Source organism: Oenanthe melanoleuca, chromosome Z (genome assembly GCF_029582105.1).
Source record: "Oenanthe melanoleuca isolate GR-GAL-2019-014 chromosome Z, OMel1.0, whole genome shotgun sequence".
NCBI lineage: Eukaryota > Metazoa > Chordata > Aves > Passeriformes > Muscicapidae > Oenanthe > Oenanthe melanoleuca.
Genome location: NC_079362.1, coordinates 27181432 through 27203189, shown reverse-complemented (window position 1 = coordinate 27203189; position 21758 = coordinate 27181432). Strand labels below are relative to the sequence as shown.

Below are 21758 nucleotides of genomic sequence, written 5' to 3'. Positions count from 1 at the left end.
TACTCAGAGAAGGTCTTATATCTATTCTTCAATAAATCAACAGTTTGAGATGCAGGAGCTCTTCATACTCATGGGACTTGAGCTCCCCTTTATTCACACAACTGAATTTACACTACAGGCAGCTTGGCTCTAAACAAAGGCCTTTGTTCTCTTAAGGTTTCCTTTGGGGTCTTTTTACATCATTTCTACCAAATCAGCAAATATGCCACAAGGAAGACAAATATTCTACAACAACATGACCCTCTGCCTTCTTTTAGTTTCCAGCAAGTCACAGCCAGGAGACTTTGCTGAACATAAGATATGCTGCTAGGCATATCTTGTATTCTCTGAGCTATCAACTCTTACAGGTAATGACACATCATCTGGCTGGAAAGATTCTAAAAACCCAGAGATAGTATTTTGTGAATGTGCAAGGAGTTCTACACAGTTTGTTCAACTTCATCTTGTAAATGACACAAACTACGTATGTTACAAAATGGTACAAGGAGTTGCCAAAAAATATGCCGATACTCTGGAGAGGAGATGTAAGTATTCAAAAAAATTCACAATATTTAAATGTTTATGCAATAATCCTACTGAGATACAAGATCCAAAGGCCTCTTAACAGGTGCAAGATTAGCAAAATTCATCAATTCCGCTGCATCAAGATCTTGGTAAAGTCAAATGCCTAAAACCTGGCTTGATGAATATGCTAGAATTAGTTCCCTCCATCCTAGATACAACTGTTAGAACCTATTTATACAAAGCTACACTGAGGAAGTAGAGTGTATACCACACCAGCCAGAAGAGGGGCAGGCAGCAAGACTCAAATAAATACAAGAGCACCCCAAAACACCTAGTACACCACTATTTGTATCTATCATTATAGATAAAAGATCAAGAAAACATTTTTGCATTTCTATGCTCTTGTCCTCTTCAGCTTCTTAGATTAAAAATATTATGTGAACCTACTGTAGAGTGAACCTTCAGAAAGAAAGTCATCCATTAATTATTAACACAAATATAAGGGAAACCAAAAACCCCCAAACAGAGGAAGGGAACAAACCCTATTGCCATTATCAGTTAAAGCTGTAGTGATTTAAGAAAAGGCTCTTGCACTTTGTTTCATGCAAAGTGGGTGGCAGCATAAGCATGTCAGTTCACAGGTTTGCTTTTGTATGATGCCCAGTCAAACTGTGTCATACAGTGACACGTGCCATCTCTGTTCACACAGGTAGACCTCCCCAGCAGAAAGGACAAATAAGGATTTCTCCACAGCAAAAACAGTGTTTTGCAACAATAAAGTTCCACAGCGCCAGGGACAGGACCTTAATTCAGCTAGCTGGCATACTGCTGAGTCACCAGGGACTGTTCTACCACTGCTTTGTTACTTGACACTGAACAGTCCAACTGACTGCTGGCTGTTGTTGAAGTGTTACAGAATCATCCTGCTTTGAACTGCAAAAGATCAATAGTACAGAAGTTGCTAGACAAGTCACATATATTTACACTTCGGTCTTTATTTCACACCAGCTTGTCAACAACAAATTTCTGTTCTGCCAGAAACTGCCTATATTACAAAGAAGCCACCAAATCCAGAAAAAAAGAAAGTTCTGCATCTCCATTCTTTTCAGGAAGCAGTGTAAGTGCAAACAGTTTTTATAGAGCAATTTTTAATGCTAACCTTTGGACGGTCTTCTCTTTTCAAGGCTACTGCTTCCAGTTTTGCTTCATACTCCGCTTGAACTTGGTCTCTCTTCTTCAACACATTCTATGGGCAAGAGAAAAAGAGAGCTTTGAAGGGATCCTCTTGTTCCTTCCCCCAGCCCACAAGAAACTCTAAAGTGATACATCTTCAGTGCCAATTAAGCCCCAAGTCAGACTTCCAGATTTACTTTGTCCTATTTTGCAGGGGTTATTAGGGGTCCTATTTTAGGGTTTAGCTTTTAATAATAAACAGCACTTGCTCTCCACCAGCTGGCAGAGGCAGATAAAATTCAACATCTGACAAGCTGGAGGCATGCAAGATAGAAGCTGTCATGAAACCATTTATATAACCTTGACTAAGTAAGTTTAATTCATCAGTTGACCTATTACTACCATGAAAAGGATATAAACAAAAGCATCAAAGCTGACAGGAGCTAATGTAAAGTTTCTGATATCCTCAAGCAGCAGACAGAAAACAGCATTGGCTGAGAGACAGAAAGACTACCACAGACTTTTTTTTTACCACAGCTCCCTTTTCACTTGCATAGACTCTTCAGAATCCTTCAAAGCAACCTGTCACATTCTGGTGTTAGAGCAAAAGTAAGCATTTATTTTAGATCAGTCTGGGGAGTGGGGTTTGGTAGTTGGTCTCATTAAAAAAAGTAGAAAATTATGAAAAGGACAATTTATATAAAAAGCACTGGACTGGCCTGAGAGAGCTTCTCAAACAGTGAACATTTTCTTTAGAGAGTATTTTCAAAACAGAGAGCCAAAGATGCTACCCTTTAGCTAGTACGATATCCACAAAGACCTTCACTAAGGTTATACTACAGTCCTACAGTTTGAAAACAACCACAGGAATTAGTCTATTCTAAGAATGACTTACTAAAAAATAAACTAAACTAAATAAACTAAAAGTTTTGTGTCTGCAAGAGCAGGCAACTTATCACTTCAGGTTTCAAAAGAAATAACTAGTATTTTTTAATTATTCTGTTTTTGCAAAATTATTATTAAAAACGCTGAGAGAGAAGCCAGCCAACACTCACTGTTGAATTTGAAATTCTGTTGCAACTTGGCTTCCCTTCTGCCATCTAGAAGGAATTGTCCCATTAGGACACAAAGTGGTAACTAGTCATTTTAACAGGTCCAGATAAGGCTGGTAATACAGGACTACTCATGAGCACTGCTGCCTACAGAAATATGTTTTTAGAAGAGTAGCTCCTTGAAGCTCTAACAGCCAGTCTAGATGTAATTAAGAGCAATTAAGAACGTACAAATCCTGTATTTACTAATCATCATCAGCCTCCTCCTTCTTCTAAAGCCAAGAGAAGGTCACCAAAGCAGTTGCTCTAGAGATGCTGCCATCAACAGCTTTATAAACTTCAATTCATGATAAATAGGAATAGTACCCCATCCACAAAGCTACCATTAGAGTAGTCAATAAAAAGAGGGCAAACCTGAAGAATTCACCTTCAACAGCTTAATTCTCCCTTTTGTTCCAAAAGGGATGCAGAAGCATGCTTTTGGATATATTTGTTTGAAAAACCACTCTTCTTTTTGGAATCTATGCAACTGTGTGGGATGGCCTTTAAGTAATTGAGGCTATCAACGCAACACAAGTCTGAGAGATTTAATAGGTATTTCTACTTTGTATTGCCTCTTAAACTGGAGCCAAATGAAATTTCTTCTGTGAAAAACAACTACCACCAGCAATTGCATTTTGCCTTTAGAGCCTAGAGCTAGTGAGGGAAGCTGAATCTATACCAGCAGTAGCCAATGATTAAGTTATTGGCAAATTGGATTCAAAGAATAGGTATCTTAATTCTCCTTAAGTGCTCAAGTCCACCTACTGTGGACCATTAACAATGAGCTTGTGGGCACAGTTTTAAGTATCCAGTAATGGCCAACCTGTAAGTGATGAAAAAATATTGCCCTCCCTTTCACTTGTCCCCTATTTTCCTCAGGCACCTCCAGGCAATCTCCTCTGTTCTAGATCGATGCCTTGATGCTTTAGCAGCAATTATGAGAAGCTCTGCATCAAGCATCCTCAAAATTACCACAGACCATGCAATACTAGTGAAGGCTTCACTTGGAGAGAAAAAAGTTTAAAAAAAAAAAGTTGGAAGAAATCAAACTCAAAACCGAAAAAAACCTCAATCAACACACTTCAGTTAATTCAGGTCAGAATTAAACCAGTGGTGTCTGAACATGAGAGACTTAGCCTTGTTTCAGCAGGTCCTTCACCATTTTGAATTTAGTTGAAACATTCCACCTTGGCCGATACAGAGCTTCAGGAGGAGTTTGCCACCAGCCTGCTATCTCAAATTTAAATTTCAATCTTGTTTGCACACCACATAGTTTCCTACTGTGACTAAACATCACAAGAGGATCTCCAGTTACTGCACACCCTTAAAGACACAGTTACCTATTAATGTGGTGCTTGCTTTAAACATGAGTTAAAAGTAATGTCCAAGAACACCCCTGGGGTGTTCATCATCATCACATAATAATCCCTTCTAGCAATGTTGAGCAAACACAAGTCATGTAACATCCTAATATCTGCACTTAATCACGTATAGGAGATTCTGTGCTCTGCAAATGCCTCCCAAGGCAACACCAGTGTGCATCAGCAAATGTGTACCACATGTTTACTGACAATGACCTCACTACACCAGGAACTGAGACATTGCCTTGCCACGTAACAGAAACCATAGAACACCAGACTGGAAGAGACCTCAAGCATTATCTCAACCTATCCTTCATGGCAAAAGCACAATCTAAACAAGATGGATCAGCACCCTGTCCAGCTAGATCTTATATGTGTCCAGTGTTAGGGAATCCACCACTTCCCCAGGGACATTATTCCAAAGGTTGATCCTCATTGTGTTCAATGAAAATGTCCCCAAGAGTAATTTGCACTGTTTTTCCCTGTTTTATCATGGGTCTCCTTGTGAAAAGGGAGCTTTCATCATACTTAAATACTGGTAGACAGCGATAATATTTTCCCTAAATCTTCTTCCTCAAGGTTGAACATACCCAGTTCTCTCAGCCTTTCCTCATACAGCAGGCTTCTCAGACTCTTGAACCATCTTTGTGGTCCTCTTCCAGAGCCTCTTCAGCTTATCCACATCTTTTTGAGTGCAGGAGGGATAAAAACTGAACACAGTTGTGGCCTAACAAGTGCTGAGCAAAGCAAGTAATTTGGAAAGGGTCTCTTCTAGACACTTCCAGTGCACATTTAACTCATGGCCACGACGCCAGTTTCTGTCCTCTTCTGCATATCTTTCAAACAAATCCAGAGGCTAGGCTTCCCTCAAATCAGCTAATATTCTATTCAAGCAGAACTACTGGGCTTTGACTCTGTATGTGCACCTCCCTCAGGCTCTTCCCCTCAGGTAGACAGTGCTCCTGAAGACATCAAGACCTCTTCATCTCTGAACAGGGACAGATTAACTGGCAGTTCTTACTAGAGATACATTCAGCCACCTATAGACTGCTCTACAGATCATGTTCCCATACCTACACCAGGGGTAAATGTGCAACAAAGAAAGCTAATCAAGGTTGCACTGAACTCCTAGTACCTGAAGAGTTACTTCCATCAAGTACCCTATGCAAAAGATGTTCTCTAAGACCGAAACAGCCTTTCACCTCACAAGTAGTCCTCACAGCAGCTGAAGAGGAATGCACTGCAGCTGAAGCTTTCAACAGGAAGTGTCCAGCACTCCAAAGGTGCACTCCTTGGTTGGTTACTTGGTGTTAAGGATTCTGCAAGGGCAGTTCAGTAGCTGCTCATTTCAGAAACAGAAACAGGCTGATGTTTTCTAGCAGAAGAAAACTGCACTTTGTAGGACCTGAGAGAGTTCAGTTTTGCTATCTGAGAGGGAAGGAAAATACTAATGGTCTAGCTTGGCTAACAGTAGTTTTTGTTCTTGATTTTCAAATTTTAAGACTAAGTAAAGCTAGTAAGATGTCCAAGACACACACCAAACAGTATAATCCTTTAGAGCACTAGAAAGTCAAGTCAACAGTCTAAAAAGTTCAAGCAAAAAAGCAAGGGTTTCTTTAGCTGAAGAAGTACTTTAGATAGTTAAGTAGCTGTTGGCTTGGAGATAGTGCCATTCTGAAAGAGCTCTAGAAGGCCAAAACTAAGCCTAGGTGCAAATCTGTAATGCTGCTCTGCCTGCACTGAGTGGTGATTATCTGCCTAAAGTACCTCTTCAGCTAAAGAAACCCTTGCTTTTTAGCTTAAAAAAACTTCTCCTGCTGTATTTGTGAAGAGCACCCCTCACAATTCAGCTTCCCCCTTCAGATGCCATGTTTAGTAGGCATTTTCTGCATCAAAAGCCAGATGTTCTGAATTAAAAGTATTTAATCACTAGCCTCACACTCTGTTTATTTTTAAGCATGCTCCATCCACCTCCACTTCCTACAGACCAAAAACCCTGAGACAAGGCTTCCTACAGCTCACTGTTAATAGATCCATAAAGACAATACATTTCATTCATGCTGGGGTCAAATTGATGGTGACATGCCCAAGGAATTACTCCAAAGTCACTTGCTGTTAAACCACACAGATGTACAACTCCTGAAACTGGGAAAAGACATCTACAAGTAAGTGTTTAAATTCTCAGTTTGAGAAGCATAGGATGAGATTAAAATAAATATGGAGAAGGACAACCATGTTCAGATGTTAGTTTACAGTGGGCTATTAGATTTGTAAAGGAGTACATATCGTAGCCTTGTAATGGTTGCTCCAAGTGGGAAGTCTTCAGAAGGAACTTGTCTGTTAGTACCCTATAGCAGGACTGCTATATATATATGTATGTTACACATACTGTGCCATGTCAAATGGTGAAAAGCCCTCATGGACAAATTGAAGTCCTTGATATCATTTGTTAGTGGAGTTTACTCAGTAGTTCTTTTTCCCATAAGATGTGATTGATTACCAACACTCTTTAGCTTCAAGAGAATAAAACCCACATTAAAGTAACTTTTATTACTTCTGCACAAGGAATAAAACATTAAGTTATTAGAAAGATTACGAGCCACAGAATACCATCTTTAAGCAGTTACTTGGTATGCAAAACTTAACAACAGACATAGGGTATGGGGATGACAGAGGAAGCAATGTCTGTCTTTTGGATGCACAGTTCTAAAACAAGGCACTCAACTCTGCTACATACAAGTGAGAGGAATTGCTAATACTGTAATTCCAGTTGGACCAGGCGGTGACCCTCTAGTAAAGAGCTGAAGCACAACTGGCTTCAATTCAAAGAAAGATTCTAGGCAGCCACAGGATGTCTCCTGTAGAGTACCACCTGGTACACCAATGAAGGGGCAACTCTGCAACATGTTGTGTATGCCCTACAATACTTACCCTAGCTTGACTGAAGACCAGAGCAGACCTATACAGTACCCTGCTATTAAACAAACCCAGCTTTGTCTTGACTATGAAAATATCTTCCTACTTAATGTATTATTTCCTTCCCCACTTTTCCCACTACCACCATCTCTCACTGTTAAAAAATGAATTTGCTAATTCTAGGCAAACACAACATCACTTTCTGCCACAGGGCTCTCTTTACCTTCATTGACTCAGCATACAATATATATTCCCTAAGCACAGGCAGGAAGTCTTCTGTCATGTCCTCACTGAGTTCTTCAAGAGCTGTGCAGCAATTCCCAATACAGGCAGACACTCCTTCCAGTGGCTCTGATAGCTCAACCTCCAGCCCTCCCCAGGTTGAATAAACAGGTCCATATTCTCGTAGTTCCACCAAGTACTCTACAAGAGGCACATGGAAAAATAGATTAACAGAATATAAGCAAGGCACAAAGATGTGCAAACACAAAATAGGAGAAATTATGCGCCAATTTTGAAAACATTAATCCCCATAGGGAGTCAAGACTTGTGTTACATTAGCTTCTTAACAGACAGAGCTCTATGGCTGCACAGGTGACAGGTTCAAGTTGCCTCTTTCTTAAATTTCCATTTCTACAAACTTCCAATACAAAGACTTTTGCACCTTTGCAGTAGCCAGGGTCAGTTCTTTAAACGTACGTAAAACTTAACTCTACTAAGACAGACCTGTAAAGCTTGTCTTTGTCTGGGAATTCCATTTGTAATTCTCCAGGTGCAATCTACAGGTTCTTCCACCTTCCAAATGTCTTTCAAAAAATTACTCCAGTAAGACAGTAGGTTGGTATAAAATGTTCAACTTTAAAAAACACTTGGAGAGTTGAGCTAATATAAGATAACTGTGTTAGGTTTTGGGCCTTTTTCAAATCTGCAACAGGCATTTGATTCTGCCCTGTGTGTGACTTGTTACAGGCCAGAATCATCTACACAAATTGCCTTGATCATGCTATCAACCTGAACAGGACACGGAGCATTCAAATTGAAATATTATGATGGAACACCTTGTGTCCTTACCCAGCTGTTCCTTGATGATCCGCTGTGCTATTCTGTCAATGGTACCAAGTTTTAGAGAGAATGTGTCTAGATAATCCCCAATGGCTGCAAACTCCAGTGGTCGACTTCTTAATTTGTAGCCTCCTGTAACGTATTTGACAGACTCCCCCATCTTTGACAGCAAAGCCATTCCTTGCTTTTTGTAGGCATTAAGATCCTAGGAATTAAAACAAGCAAACAAAGCAAAAAAGAAAATGTTTAAGAATACTCACTTACATGTTTAAATAGCAATACAATGAAGGTTTAAATATTAATACAATGAAGGATACTTTCCAAGATCAGATCTTGTGAAAGCAAGAGATTACATGTGACATGCAGCCTTGAACAAGCAGCATGCAGCTTGCTTTCTACAAGCTATACAGCTGAGCACAGCTCCAAGGCTTCATGGAGGCAAATTATCCAGGAGAAGAGTATGAGGAACATTAGAAATAACTAAGTAGTTCATCTTTGCATGTGGCCATACTTTCCCATGTTCCTTTACTCTCACCAGGGAAGCAGGCAACTCTGGTTCCACCGAAACAGTCCACATCATTCATCTACCAGCTGGCTTTAATGACCTCCTATAGAGCCACACACTGCACACCTCACTCCAGTTCTGTTGGTCAAACAGAAGGCAAGTGAAGACTGCATGGAGAGAAATGCAGCATGGGGAGACCAGCAAAGCTTCTCTGCAAGAGACTGTAGCTCAGGCTGGGTCAGATGCAACCACGCTGCCTCCACAGAAAGTGTAAACTTCCTTCACACTCCCTTACACATTAGCGTAAACTAACTTTCAGATAATTTACGTTAACAAGACTGCTTGCCTACAATTTTCATGGGATTTCACCTTAATAGTACACCAGGAAGAAAAAATGGTTTTAGTTAGCCAAAATGCTGCAGTTTTTCATTTTACTTCTTCCAGCAGAGGTCAGTATTCAACATACCAAAACAGGCTCAGGAGCTACAGCTATCATCCTATAGAGTCTGAGGAAGAGATGTTCTCAAACCAGCTAGGCCTACAGAGATCAAGAATTCAGATGTATTATTACAAACTAGACTAAAAGCTTAAGTGTTCTTAAAAAAAAAAAAAAAAAAAAAAGAACAAAAAAAAAAACCTAAAAACAAACAGCAGCCATCTTCAAAACATGTAATATGGTATTCCTTCCAACTACTTAACATAAGTCAAATGTAAATCTGATTAATAAAATCTGACATCTTAGCAGCTAATATAAATTTCAATTATGTTTGCATGTAAATGCAGTTTGGCTTTTTCTTTCCACATGTCCTCAAAGGCATCAGAAAAGATCCTTGAACTCAAAATTATTCACTCACTCTCAAGCATTCTGGTATGTTATAGGTCTACACAGGAACAAAAAGAAATGTTAATTTCTCTTTTTCAGCCAGGATGTGATCTCATGACTTCCTGTAGTAATGAAATTCAGAAGTCCTAGTACACTGAACTGACACCTCACTGCTCCACTAGACCAAGTTCAAACATTGGAGACAGTCAGCAGAACAGGTGTCCTTTCCCCTCACCTCCCAGGATGTTCTGTAACCTCAAGGCAAACTCCTCCCAAATCAGAGGATGAAGCCCTTGACATTCATTTCTCAGGGGTGGGAGAAGACAAAAAAAGCAGCTAAGAAAGCTGCATCACGCTTAGATAGATCAAAAGAGGAATAGAGCTATATGACATTTAATGTGCTAAACAAATTCTCTATTTCTGCTTGTTTCAGTGAAGTTCACCATGGAGTGGAAATAAAAGAACACTGGAGATTGATTATTAACAGTAAGCAGAGCAGGAACCTGAAGTGAGCTCAAACATCACATTTAAGTGAGCTATAGTAATGTGACTTTGGAAAGGCATGCTTTTACAGCTCTTCTCACTCATCTGGTAAAACCCAAGCATAGCTGCAGGTTCTCCTAGTCTTATTTGAAATGCAGTTCTAAAAAAAGTCAAAGAAAATTGCACCATTCCTGCATGAGTCATGCAGAAGACAAGCATGAAATTGCTGGCTGAGACCAAATAAGAATGAGGCCTCCATGCTTAGTTTTGAGAGCATCAAGTGCAAACAATATAAAAAGCACAAACAAGATAAAAAGTCAAGAAATTTCCAAGCTTTTGTGCAACGGAGACTTTTCTTCCTCTCCCCCTTCCCTCCTCCCCAAAAAAGGATTTTAAAGTCTACAGTTTTCTGAATTTTTATTCGCTCTTGCATAATAGCAGTATGTTCTAATCTATAAAACAATCAGGTCTGGAGAATTCAATTTATCAGTCGGCGGAGAGGGATTCCTCTTCCCTTCATGCACAGGGAACCCATACTGTTGTCACACACAAGAGTCTGTCACACACAATAGTCAGAGTGCCCAATAACCCTCTGCTATTTTAGAGGAAGCTCTGATCTGCAGACATAGCTTTGTCAAAGCCTTTTTACCCTCATTTCAGAAGGGACTGCAGAGGTCAACAACTGCATTTGGAAGTTACTGGCTTACCTTAGCTGTGAGAAAGACGTTGAAGTGCTCATTAAAAGACAGCACTGGGTGATCAGTTATTCTCTTCAAGAACTTGTCTAATGCTTTCCTCCTTGTTTCCACAAACTCTTCCGAAAAGCGATCAACAACACCCTTCACCACAAATTTTTCAGGAAGAGGCTGTGAGAGATAAGCAAACAACACGAGATTCAGACGACCAAAAACTTGCTTCTGTTACTTGGAAACTAACAAAGCAATCAAATTCCAGTCTTAACAGGAACTGAAACACTGTGTTTGCTAACAGGAATCATGCATCAGATGGGCTGCAAGCGGTGCTCAGAATTATCCTTTAGCTGATATGGCTTAAAGCTAGCCATTCTACTGTGTGGCTTCAGCTGAGAGTCACAGCAGGGAAGTCGGGCAGTACTCACACTAACTACTTGTAGCCTAGCTTAGACTGCTCTCCCTACTGCCATCCATGTTCAAGATCCAGCTCTGAAGAGATGCCAGAAGAGCTGAACACTAATTATACCAGAAGAGCACACACAGACACACCCACACCCCCCCCACACACACTCCCAGTGTTGAAGCAAGGCTGCCTGGTCTCTGGAACTCAGAAAATTTGACAATTCTACTTACTCCCTACACATCCTCTTGAACAATTTAGAGCTTTTGAACAGGGCCCTCCTGTAAAATGCTGAGAGCCTTAGTGAGAACACTAAGCAAAAAAACAAACCAAGGGCTTAACACAGCAAATGGCTGGATCTTTTCTAAATATGAGCACACCTGGTCATCTATCACAACTGACTTTTCTGAGTATGTCTCCATAAGTGACAAAAGCCTGATGATACATCCACTTTTACATCTTACAGTTTTGAGCCTATCAGTTCATCTCTGCAGTTCAGCTTGACATGTAAGCCCAGACTGTTTCCAGACTTGCTAGTTACACAGTCTTGCCGTTACACTTGGAGCACAGACTCTGAAGTACCACTCTGGATGGAAAGTTACTTTTCAAGCTGAAGCCTGCTTCGTTTCAGCTCTACTACTAGAGGTGCTTTTTGTTCAGCATGGACTTCAACATTAATATCAGTTTTAAAATTGTTCCTTGCATTTCATTCTTGTCACCTAGTCCATCCGGGCAATCTGCTTACAGTTAGGCCAGGAACGACAGCCATTTTCACCCAATGCAGGAATCAGGATTCTCTTCCGCAAAGAATCTGTCATCTAAAATCTGTTTCAAAAATAATTAAAGAAAAAAAATCTATACATATTGCTTTCTAACCTTACCTGAGCTGATGTAGGTTGTATATGAAGACTGTATCTCCAAGAAAAGCACAGCCAGCATGACTTAGCTGCTACACAACTACATTTTGACCGCTGTATTTGGTTCTTCTAATTTAAGACTTACCTTATTATGCTTAGTATTCAAATAAGTCAGTCATTCTAGTTAAACCACTATCAGGTACACTATCATTAGGCCTCTTCAGAAGTATAATGCCTTGTGCATTAGTCTTCAGAGAGGAAGAAACTCTCTTCCTTTGCTTTGTAAACTTTAACTGGGACTCTAGGAAGTCACTAGCTCAGCACCATATGCAGGAGGAAAAGAAAAAAGTATAAAGAGGAAAAAAAAGAGGGAAAGGAAGAGTAGTCTAAAGAACCCTAGTTCAACCAAACACATACAAACTGGCACTGACTAATCACTAAAGTTTGAGCATTTGAAGAATGCACCTCTACTACAAAGATTTATGCCATTTAACCTGGTTGCGATACAGCAGTAGGTACATTCCCTTCCATTTTAGGCCTCTGGAGGTCCATCTCAAGTATTCAATACACACAGCTAGCAACTGATTATCTTGCTTTAACTGTGTTAATTTTTTCTAATAGTCTTCCATCTTAACAATTTATTTTTCCCTGCTGAGACATGAGCAGAGTTCATTGCCATCAGAAATGGCTTCAGGTATCCAAACAAGACCATCCAAGGACAAGAATCTTGGCCATATTATGTTTACCTTTCTAGTCTTGAGATAGATCTGAGATCAATTTTACTGTTTTTTGAAACAAAATATTAAAATGTCTCAGCTCTTTTAAAAAGAAGCAACTATCAGTAACTGAAGAGATGAAAAGGAACCCATACTGATCTTAGTTTTGGCTCCTAAGTGCAGGCTGTCAAGACACACTGCACTGAGAAGACACATCATTTGCTACAGGAAGATTTTAGGCAGAATCACTATATTGAGATTAGGAAGACAACTCCCTTTTAATAATTTGTTAAAACAGAAGGCTTTCAGGGATTGCAGTATCTATAATTACAAATACAGACAGTCTTAAATTGTTTTGAAACATCTTTTCAGAATACACTTGAGTCAGCACATCTGAAACTGCCTTTAGCTTCTTCACCTCATCTATTTCTAGATGACAAATACATAAAGCCTACAGCAGCCTCCTCACCATACCCTGAAAAAAGGATTAATAGGAGAGTCTGTAATTGCTAACTTGTGCATAAACAGATAAAATAAGGCAGCACATCCTTTTATCTACAGATTTTCTAGAAGAAAGGCACCTAAGATACTGGCTTGTTTGCAGCGGGTTCCACCTCCAGTATTACAGCTACTCGTGCTAAGCTTGGTGTTCTGTGTGAACAAATTCCTGGTCAGAGCAAAGCAGCTTGATACCCTGGCTATGACTTGACTACTATTTACAGCCTTGCAGGCTGCAGGCAGAACTGGCCGCCTGCTAGTGTACACAAGAATCTGCAGAAACTTAATCGTGATTGCTCCAGCTGTTCAGAGAATGCGGTGAGAGAAAACAGTATAGGCACTTAACATATTACACATCTCCATCTTTTGCTCTCAAGCTCACTGTCTTTCTTTTCCCTACTGTTCACTAAGCATACCTGCAGCCAGTTAGTGGCGTCACACGATTTTGTGAAGTACTTCTTGTCTCTGAGACACTCAGCTATTATTACACTTGAGGCAAGCCCCAGCATAATTAAGGACTTAAACAGTGCTCAACCATAGAGCAACCTAACAGTACTTCTCACACAGCCTACTCCTTGCTGAGGGAGGAAGGGAGGGCAGAGAAACTTCCACCTCATCACCCACCCCAAAGAGGCACGCCAAAGTATGCTAGTAGTGTTGCTATTTCCCGCCAATTCAATTCCTACAGGGCTTTTTAAATGTCTTTGTTCAAAAAGGCTGAAGGTGGTGATCTCACAGGTTTCCTACCTACTCACACAATAAACATCTAAGGCAGTACTAACCGCCTCACATCAAATCAGGTGGTCAGATCACCAGTTTCAGCAGCAATGGGTGCAGTAGTTTAGCTAAACTTATTAGGTAAGCTTCTACCCACTGAAGGCATGCAATAGCTACCAAGCCAGCGGTTGAGACTTCCAAATCTGTGCTATTACACGTCAGTGCTATTAAGTGCTAGCACAAATAGTTTTAAATTACTCTGTAAAACCAGCTCAAAAGGCCATCTCGAGAACCGAGACTAGAAATGGCTTTTCATAATCCCTAGATGCTCTGAAATACAGATGTAATAACTGAGCAAACAGATGAAATGTATTCTATTTATGTCACAGCTACTGTAGTCAGCACATGTTCTGCCCTGCAGGAAGCTAACAAAGCTCACCCCTCAGGTGTGCCTCTCAAGAAAAGTCTAAGCTTCCTAACTAGTAAGGAATAGGAAGATCTTTCCACTCTACTATAAGACACCATATTTACCACATTAAACTCTATAAATAGTCAAAGAGAATGAAGTACTGTTTTTTAAATCTAGATGCACATCATCCAAATATTACCCTTGGAAGACAGATGCACAACTGTCCTTAACAGCAGATTCTTGCTTACTACCTACGGGAATAAGATGTGTTGGCTGAGACTCTTCCAGCTTGTTTCTCAACCAGTCGAAGTCTTGGTACCGCCGACGGACAGAATACTCTGGCAAATCAAACTCTGCTCGTGTGGTCTGGAAAAGAACAGGATACACTTAGTGTGCAGCAAGGCCTCTCACTACAGAGCTTAGCAGCAAATGCAGTACAGCATCCCTGGCCAGGGTGAAGCCAGACAAGCCTTGCAGGAGGGTCTTAATCCCCAAAATTGTAGAGCCAGCATGAGAGAAAGATCCTCTGGCCTTTCAAGCAGTGGAAAAGCAGCAATATGAAAAATGATTGCTTGGAGCTGATGTGTTAAGATCTATATGTAGTTCATTACATTTTCTGCTCTTGTCATGGTAGAAGTCCATAGAGCAAAAGCACTGCATGCCACAATTACTCTCTCAGCAGTTGCAAGATTGCAAAGACTGTATGAGATATTCATCGTGAGGACAAGACTATTTTAACCATCAAGAATTAAAACTAAAGGTGTTTACTGGCTTGTTGATTCTATTACATGCACTATCCACAGGTGAGAAAGTGTTTCATCACTGTCCTGTATTCTGCAATTGATAGGCTTATCACACTCCAAGGTCAAAAGATGAGAACATAAGCCACTGCAAAGATTGACGGACTACTTTTGTTGACTTCCAAGACGAAGAAACAAGTCTGTTTATGAGTATGCCCGATTAGATATATTAGTACATTAAATAAAATCTTTAAAATGTTCCTTCTTTAGAGTGAGGTCATTACAAGTTCGAGGGAAAAAAAGTAAGTATGCAGATAAACTACCAGCAAGTGTTTTACCCAGCCTTTGAACAGTCTATAATCTGGAAGGCTGATGGTATGGGGCTGCTTGCACAGGACATACTGCAACTGCCTAAAAGCACTTGTGAAATCATGTACCAACTAGGAGTGTCTGCTGAAGAGCCTGGTATTGCAGTCCTGATCAGAAGGTAGACGGTGTTTGTTGTAGTTATGTTCCACTGAGAAGCACAGGCAGCTATACTTAAGTTATTTGCAGCATTATGTCCGTCTTGCAATGAATGGCTTGCAGTGCCAGAACACTACATGCCTGCAGCCGGGCATCAAACCCAGCACATTCTGGGGAATACACTGGCAACCCCAGCTTTGAATTGGCATCGAGTCCAGCACCTAGTTGCTTTGCTAGTCCAAGCCAGTAGCAGCCTTTGAATGCAATCCACCTCTTCACTTGCTCTCTGGATGATTCTAGCTCTTCAGCTGCTGCATTTTACTCCCAACAGTCACCACTAGGGATCCTGTAAAAGTTCTACATATGAAACCCCTTTCTAGGGTGAAGCTGGGAGCCTTAACACAGTATCAACAGCACAGCAGGTCTAGAATACTAGCTTGTAAGCAGCAAGCTGATGTGTTATTACCTATGACATAGTTTGGCTTCTAGTAAAGGAAGACACAGACAGACAAAAAGAAGAAATCAGGATCAGCTCCTGCCTTCTTTAACCTGCTAGGCATGGTAAGCAATACAGAGGTTAGTCCACAGACTAACAACAAATCCTCATGAATTGGAGCAGTTGTGTTTGTAGATGAGGGACTACCAAGACCTCGATATTCACTGCAGATCTGTGCTTTACTCAGCTACAGACATCCCAGAGTAACACCAGCTTATTTAACGTCTAAGAGTGCCACACTATAAATGTGACTTCTGAGACATCATTTTGAATCATTTTCACTCGTTTTGAGTAAGAGACTGAATGGCATTATTCTGGAATTAAAAAAAAAGAAAAAAGGGTGGGGCAAAGCAGCAGTAACTTAGTAGAAGGCAGAGCTTCTGTGAACCGGCTGTCACTGCCCAAAGGCATTTTATGAAATCAGACAGTGAGTGAATGAGAGTAATCAAAAGGGCTACACACTACAGTGTCTTATCCTGTAGCATGAGAATGAAAATAAAGTCTCCCATCTCTTAGCACTGAGAAGCTTATTAACCACTATTCTGCTAACAGTTAAGGAAAATCATATAGGACTATCTAGGAGTAGGAAACCAGGGTTAAGTCCCAGTACACAAACCATACATTAGCTACCGTTCACCTCTAGCAAACTGTCCTTGATGCCTTTACTTCACAAGCAGAATTACAAAGTTTTCCATATATCACTTTTTTCGTGTGAGATGAAAATACAGCAGCAACATTTCAGTGTTTACTGTACAGCTTATCCAATCTAGACAGCAAATAAGCTTTTCAAAGACTATTTGGGCAAAACATAAAGGCCCTTCAAAGTTTTAATGAAACCTCACTGACGCTGAAAGGATTTGGATCTCAGATGAAACTTCATTAGTTTAGCACACGTTATTTCTTCCAGACTGCACACAGGAGGAAGGAGGACCTTGCCACTGTCCAAACATAGTGCTGAGGAGCACGTTCACTGAGGTAGCTCGGGGTGCAGCTGCAGTGGGAGCTGCAGGTGGAGCTCTGGCTGGTGCAGCCCAGGCAAAGAGGCCGTGAAGAGCCAACCCTGGGCACAACAAGGCCCGGGAACGGGACACAGACACGGCAGGAGCCCACGGCCCCAGACCTCCACCTTAGAATGGGGAGGGGATAAAAGCCCAGGAGCTCCTTTGTTCTGGGTCCCTAGTCAGAGATACCAGCTCGAGCTGTTAGTTTGTAACTGCACTGTGATTAAACTGTTTTAATGGCAGGGACACCTGAGACTGCTATGGGAAACCTGAGGATGGAAACCTGCTGTGACTGTGTGAGTGAGGAGGCATAGGTGGGAAGGAGCCTCTGTGCAAGAGTGACTGACAGAGTGGTTCCTGGATGGCTGAGCAGGGAAATTTCCTTAACAGACAACAAGTGAAGCATCTATGGTTTTGACACAGTTAAATTCCTCCGGCTTTCTCAGTAAGATTCATAAATCTTACCCTGCAAGGACATGTGTCTCTTCCAAAGGAACCTGAGAAACTTACATAGCAGATCTCAACTTCCCAAAAAATAACAGGCAAGACGTTTCCAGGAACTTACTGAAAATTCCATCATAGTTCCACTAAATCAGCACTGCAGCACTGTGTGCTCAGTTTTACTTGCTGGAAAGCAGGCAGAATTACAGACACTTTTACCTCAGTTGCTGGAATAGTTTTAACTAGAGGCAGTAGTAAGGTAATCACCAAGTCTTGGTCTTGCATAAGATTCTTGTCTTCCTTGGAAGAAGCCTAGCAGCTAGACCTGATGCTAGCCTGTGATGACTATATGAAAGTATTTTTTGTACCCTAGTTCACTCTCTAACTCACTAGACTTGACTGTAGATTCTCCTCCATGTTACTATATAAGTTTGAGGCAAAATTTTCAACTACGAAGAAAGGAGAATGACAGAAAGGGGGAAGGGAAGAAGGCTACTGTTCTTACAGTATTTCTTTTTGCCTCAAACAGTTTAGCCTGTTTGAAAAAACCCTCATATTACTTTTACCTGCTACTCTCTAGGGAATCAAGCTGTTTCATGCGTTCAAGTAATCTAACCAATGAATGGACTGGGAGCAAGAGGAGAAGGACAGGAAAGTGAAAACAAGACCTCCACTTCAGTACTGACTGGTTTGAAAAACTCTCCCTTCAAGCCTGCAGAGCAACTGCGTGACATGGCACTCAGCTGTTCAGACCTCCAAGGAAAAAGGCACAGAAGAAGGCCTTGCCATTCTAAGAAGTACAATGAAAGTGAAGTCAGAAGTACATGTATTTATGTTTTCTTTGGGAGAGATGACTACGTAACACAAGGCCAAGCTTTACTATCCCCTTTCTTTCTAGAAAAGAATTCCGCTTGGTAGAATCTCCCTAAAATGTATATCCATCCACCTGAAGGACACAAAAGACCCTTCAATCATCACAGTCAAGACCCAATAAGATCCAGCACAAGTTTCACCCCTCTTTATGATTTTCACTAAGTCCCGCTGTGTAAGGAAATTGCTTACTAACTTGCATTAGCAAGATGAACACAGGGTATGAGAGAATCAAGAGTCAGTTCTGAATCACTGTCTTGTTAGCTGGAGGATTACCATTATATTCTTTAAACGTGTTCATCCACAAGGCAGGCTAGGGAATGCTATCTGGCTGTTACTAGGGAGCTGTGAAAACAGGTACACACGCAGGATCAAGTAAACTCTTAAGTTTTCCATTGCAAGCCAATGTTTTGACCCTTCCTCAGTCACCACCACCTTCCGACACAGGTATGAGAAGATGAAAAGCCCAGGGCATACTGCAAGACTTCTTTTTTCTTTTTTTTTCTCCCTGTTAGAATGAAGATGTTTCAAAGTTCTGCTTCAAAAAGAAAAGGAACCTTTGAACACAAGGATTTCCAAGCACAGGAACATTATTAGGGTGCCACTGTATAGAAATATTTCATATTGATAGAATAATTTAGACTTACTTAAGAGAGAAACAACATTAGTCAATTTTAGCCATTTCCCTGTGGCATTTTATTTTGTGGTTCCTCATCAAGCAATAGCTGAAGGCTAAGCTGCTCCAAGTAAAAAAAGATACATTGTTTCCTGCAAGATATGGACTCTTAGTGTAAAAATAAAGGACTGAACTGTGTTAAATGTGCAGCAAGACATACTTACTATGTTAGAAAAACCTCCATTTTCTCCTGTGTAGTCTGAAAGTGAAACTTTGAAGTGGACATTTGGAAAAAAATTATCTGTGGCCTGTAAAGGTTCCTTATCTCCAAGGAAAATATTTGCTCCAGTACATACTGCCATCTAAGTGGGCTGGAGGAATGTTAATCTTTCTGGACAAGTGTATCACATATATTACTAGTAAAGTTAGTGAATACCTTTTGCCTTAGGTAACTACAAGTGTCCCAAGCAGATGTCAACATCACCTAGGAGCTCATTATAATGAGAATGAGTTAGTAAAGAGGAATCAATATTTCGGTTGTGAATGTGGTGGACTTTTCAGATCACTTTTCATATTAATATATGTAGATTACATTAATGATTGAACTATAGTGCTGAAAAAATCTCCAGGCTCTTTTAGTTGGCAGCAGCATTCTTAGGCTACTTCATTTTATCAGCTGTAGACCTATCTGAACCAGCAACTGCATGAAAGCTAGTTTACAGCTGAGGATCAACACTATTTTAGTGGGTAACAGAGGAAATGTAGTAAACACTTCCATCAACAAGCTTAAAGCATTTCAGAAAAGAAAAGACACAAAATGTGAGATGATTAGCAGTGAAACAGTAACAGCACATTTCCCTTAAGGGAACTCAAACCAAGTGAGTGTCAGATTACTTAAATGAACAAACTGTGAAGCTAATGAAAGAAACTGGCCTTGCAAGTTTGCAAACAGTTCTATTTAGGAATCAGAGGTGGAAAAAAAAAAAAATCCAAGTTGACATGTTAAAAGCTTTTTCCACAATTTCCGACACTGAAGTAACAGTTCTGCTAAGAGAAGTCACATCTTCAACACATTCACAAGGTACCAAAGACAGTAAGTTGTTGTCCTTAAGATAGAAAAACACAGTACAAGATGTGAATATCCAGAATATGCCCTGAACTTATTCCACAAAGAAGGAAGTAGTAGAAAAGAGAATATCGCTTTGTACCTTTGTTGTAACCCTGTATGTGATATACGTCTCCATCGTGCACACGTGTTTTTTGGGATCATCAACAGTAACAAAGAGGTCTCTAGTTTCCACATCGAAGTCATCATCCAGCTGCAGTCTGTTAAGGAGAGATGAGGAGGAGGCTGGGCTAGAAGTGTCCACGGGTGTGCCATTGGGCAGGCTGAGATCCTATATTGGAGAGGGAAAAAAAAAAAAAAAAAAGCTTTTAACAAACTTAACAGATTCAAGGTAAAGCACAGTATTTTCAAAGACACCACAGGCAAGCTTCTTTGATATATTACAAGGTTCTTTTGTTTCAATACCTCCAAAGGCCACTCTTTTCCAGGACACCTGGGTAACACCCTAGTCTTCAAGCATTAAGCTGAGGAGAAAACATTGTCACTATACCTCCCTTAAGTACAGCACAACCTGCTTTCTATTCATAAGGAAGTAAAGCATTGCTGAACCAACCTTCCTGGTGAGACTGAGCCAATCTAGACTGAAAATAAAACAGCTAGGTAAATCAAGAGACCTAGTTATAAGACAGGTTTCAGGCAAAATGGCAACAATTCAGTTGTGTGGAATGCAGTCAGCTTCCACCTCTGGAGACTCCTACAATGCAGGAAGGAGCACAACTTTCATCACAGGCCTCCCATCCAGTCCACTAACCTCCACGCATCTTGACAGCAGTCAGAGTCTGAACTGCCATCATTGCACTATAGAACAGTCACAGATCATAGTCTCACACACAATTGTCTAGGCACACCACATCTCCCTGCTGGAGTCCTAAAGCAAATGAAAACACTACTTTTTCTTTGGAGGGATCCTCATTCTCTTTCTCTCAAGCCCAGGAGTGTCATCCAGTGCCTAGAGAAGACACAGGCTAAAATATCCAGCAATTTATTTTATGAAGAAAACCACAAAAGTTCAGGAAGTCAGCAATTCCTTGAAACTCACTTGGCAGCAGCGGAAAAAAACAACTAAACAACTTTATAGCTAACTTAGTACATCCACACACCTTCAAATCTCACACTTCAATACAAACCAACTACCCTGTAACAGTAGTCATTGCACTTCCATAAATATCACAGCAACTTAACATGTTCTTTGCCCTGGTATTGTAGCAGAGGGAGCTGACGGTGTGTGATAAGTTGTACACAGAAAGTCCTAAGGATCCATGGCTCTTCAGAGAAGACAGGAGTACTTTTGCTTGCATCTTTTTAATAGTAGCACAGGGATAGATTTATCCACAGAGTGATTTCCCTTGCTGCTAAACAGAGAAACAACACTACAGCTAAGCACCACATTAACTAGGAAAGTTTTAGTTATACAATTACTTCTTACACCCAGCTTCATACAACTGTAAGTGGCTAGACAAAACATATCATCTTAGCAAAGCAATCATATGGGTGAGACCCCCCTCTGCTCATCAGTGCTCCTTTAGCCAAACATACAGAATCACAGGCAAGAGGTTTGAGGTAAAGTTACTTACAAAGGTGGGCCTCTGATAATGGCTAAAAACACAGCTAAATTCCTACCAGTCACTGTCACAAACCCATCATGGGAGTACTGGGATTTCATAGAGAGCCATCTGTCTGTCCGCAGCATTGCTCTTCACCTTGAGGGCTATGTATGAAGTAGAGAAAATAACTGTTTAGCCTAGACGTTTAGGGAAAGGGGGGCTCTAAACTATTGCCTCCTAAGAGAGAGG

At 40.6% G+C, this 21758-nt stretch overlaps 1 protein-coding gene across 1 annotated transcript in view; it reads right to left on the bottom strand.

The window, feature by feature from the left end:
- Positions 1–21758, bottom strand: part of SNX30 (sorting nexin family member 30) — a 42693-nt gene that overhangs the window by 4006 nt on the left and 16929 nt on the right. The window contains exons 2-7 of the mRNA XM_056513039.1: positions 20048–20236; positions 14466–14576; positions 10629–10787; positions 8120–8315; positions 7272–7471; positions 1664–1750 (exon numbers count right to left, since the gene is read on the bottom strand). Of these exons, the coding sequence (XP_056369014.1) occupies positions 1664–1750; positions 7272–7471; positions 8120–8315; positions 10629–10787; positions 14466–14576; positions 20048–20236 (942 nt within the window). The remainder of the gene's footprint in view (positions 1–1663; positions 1751–7271; positions 7472–8119; positions 8316–10628; positions 10788–14465; positions 14577–20047; positions 20237–21758) is intronic.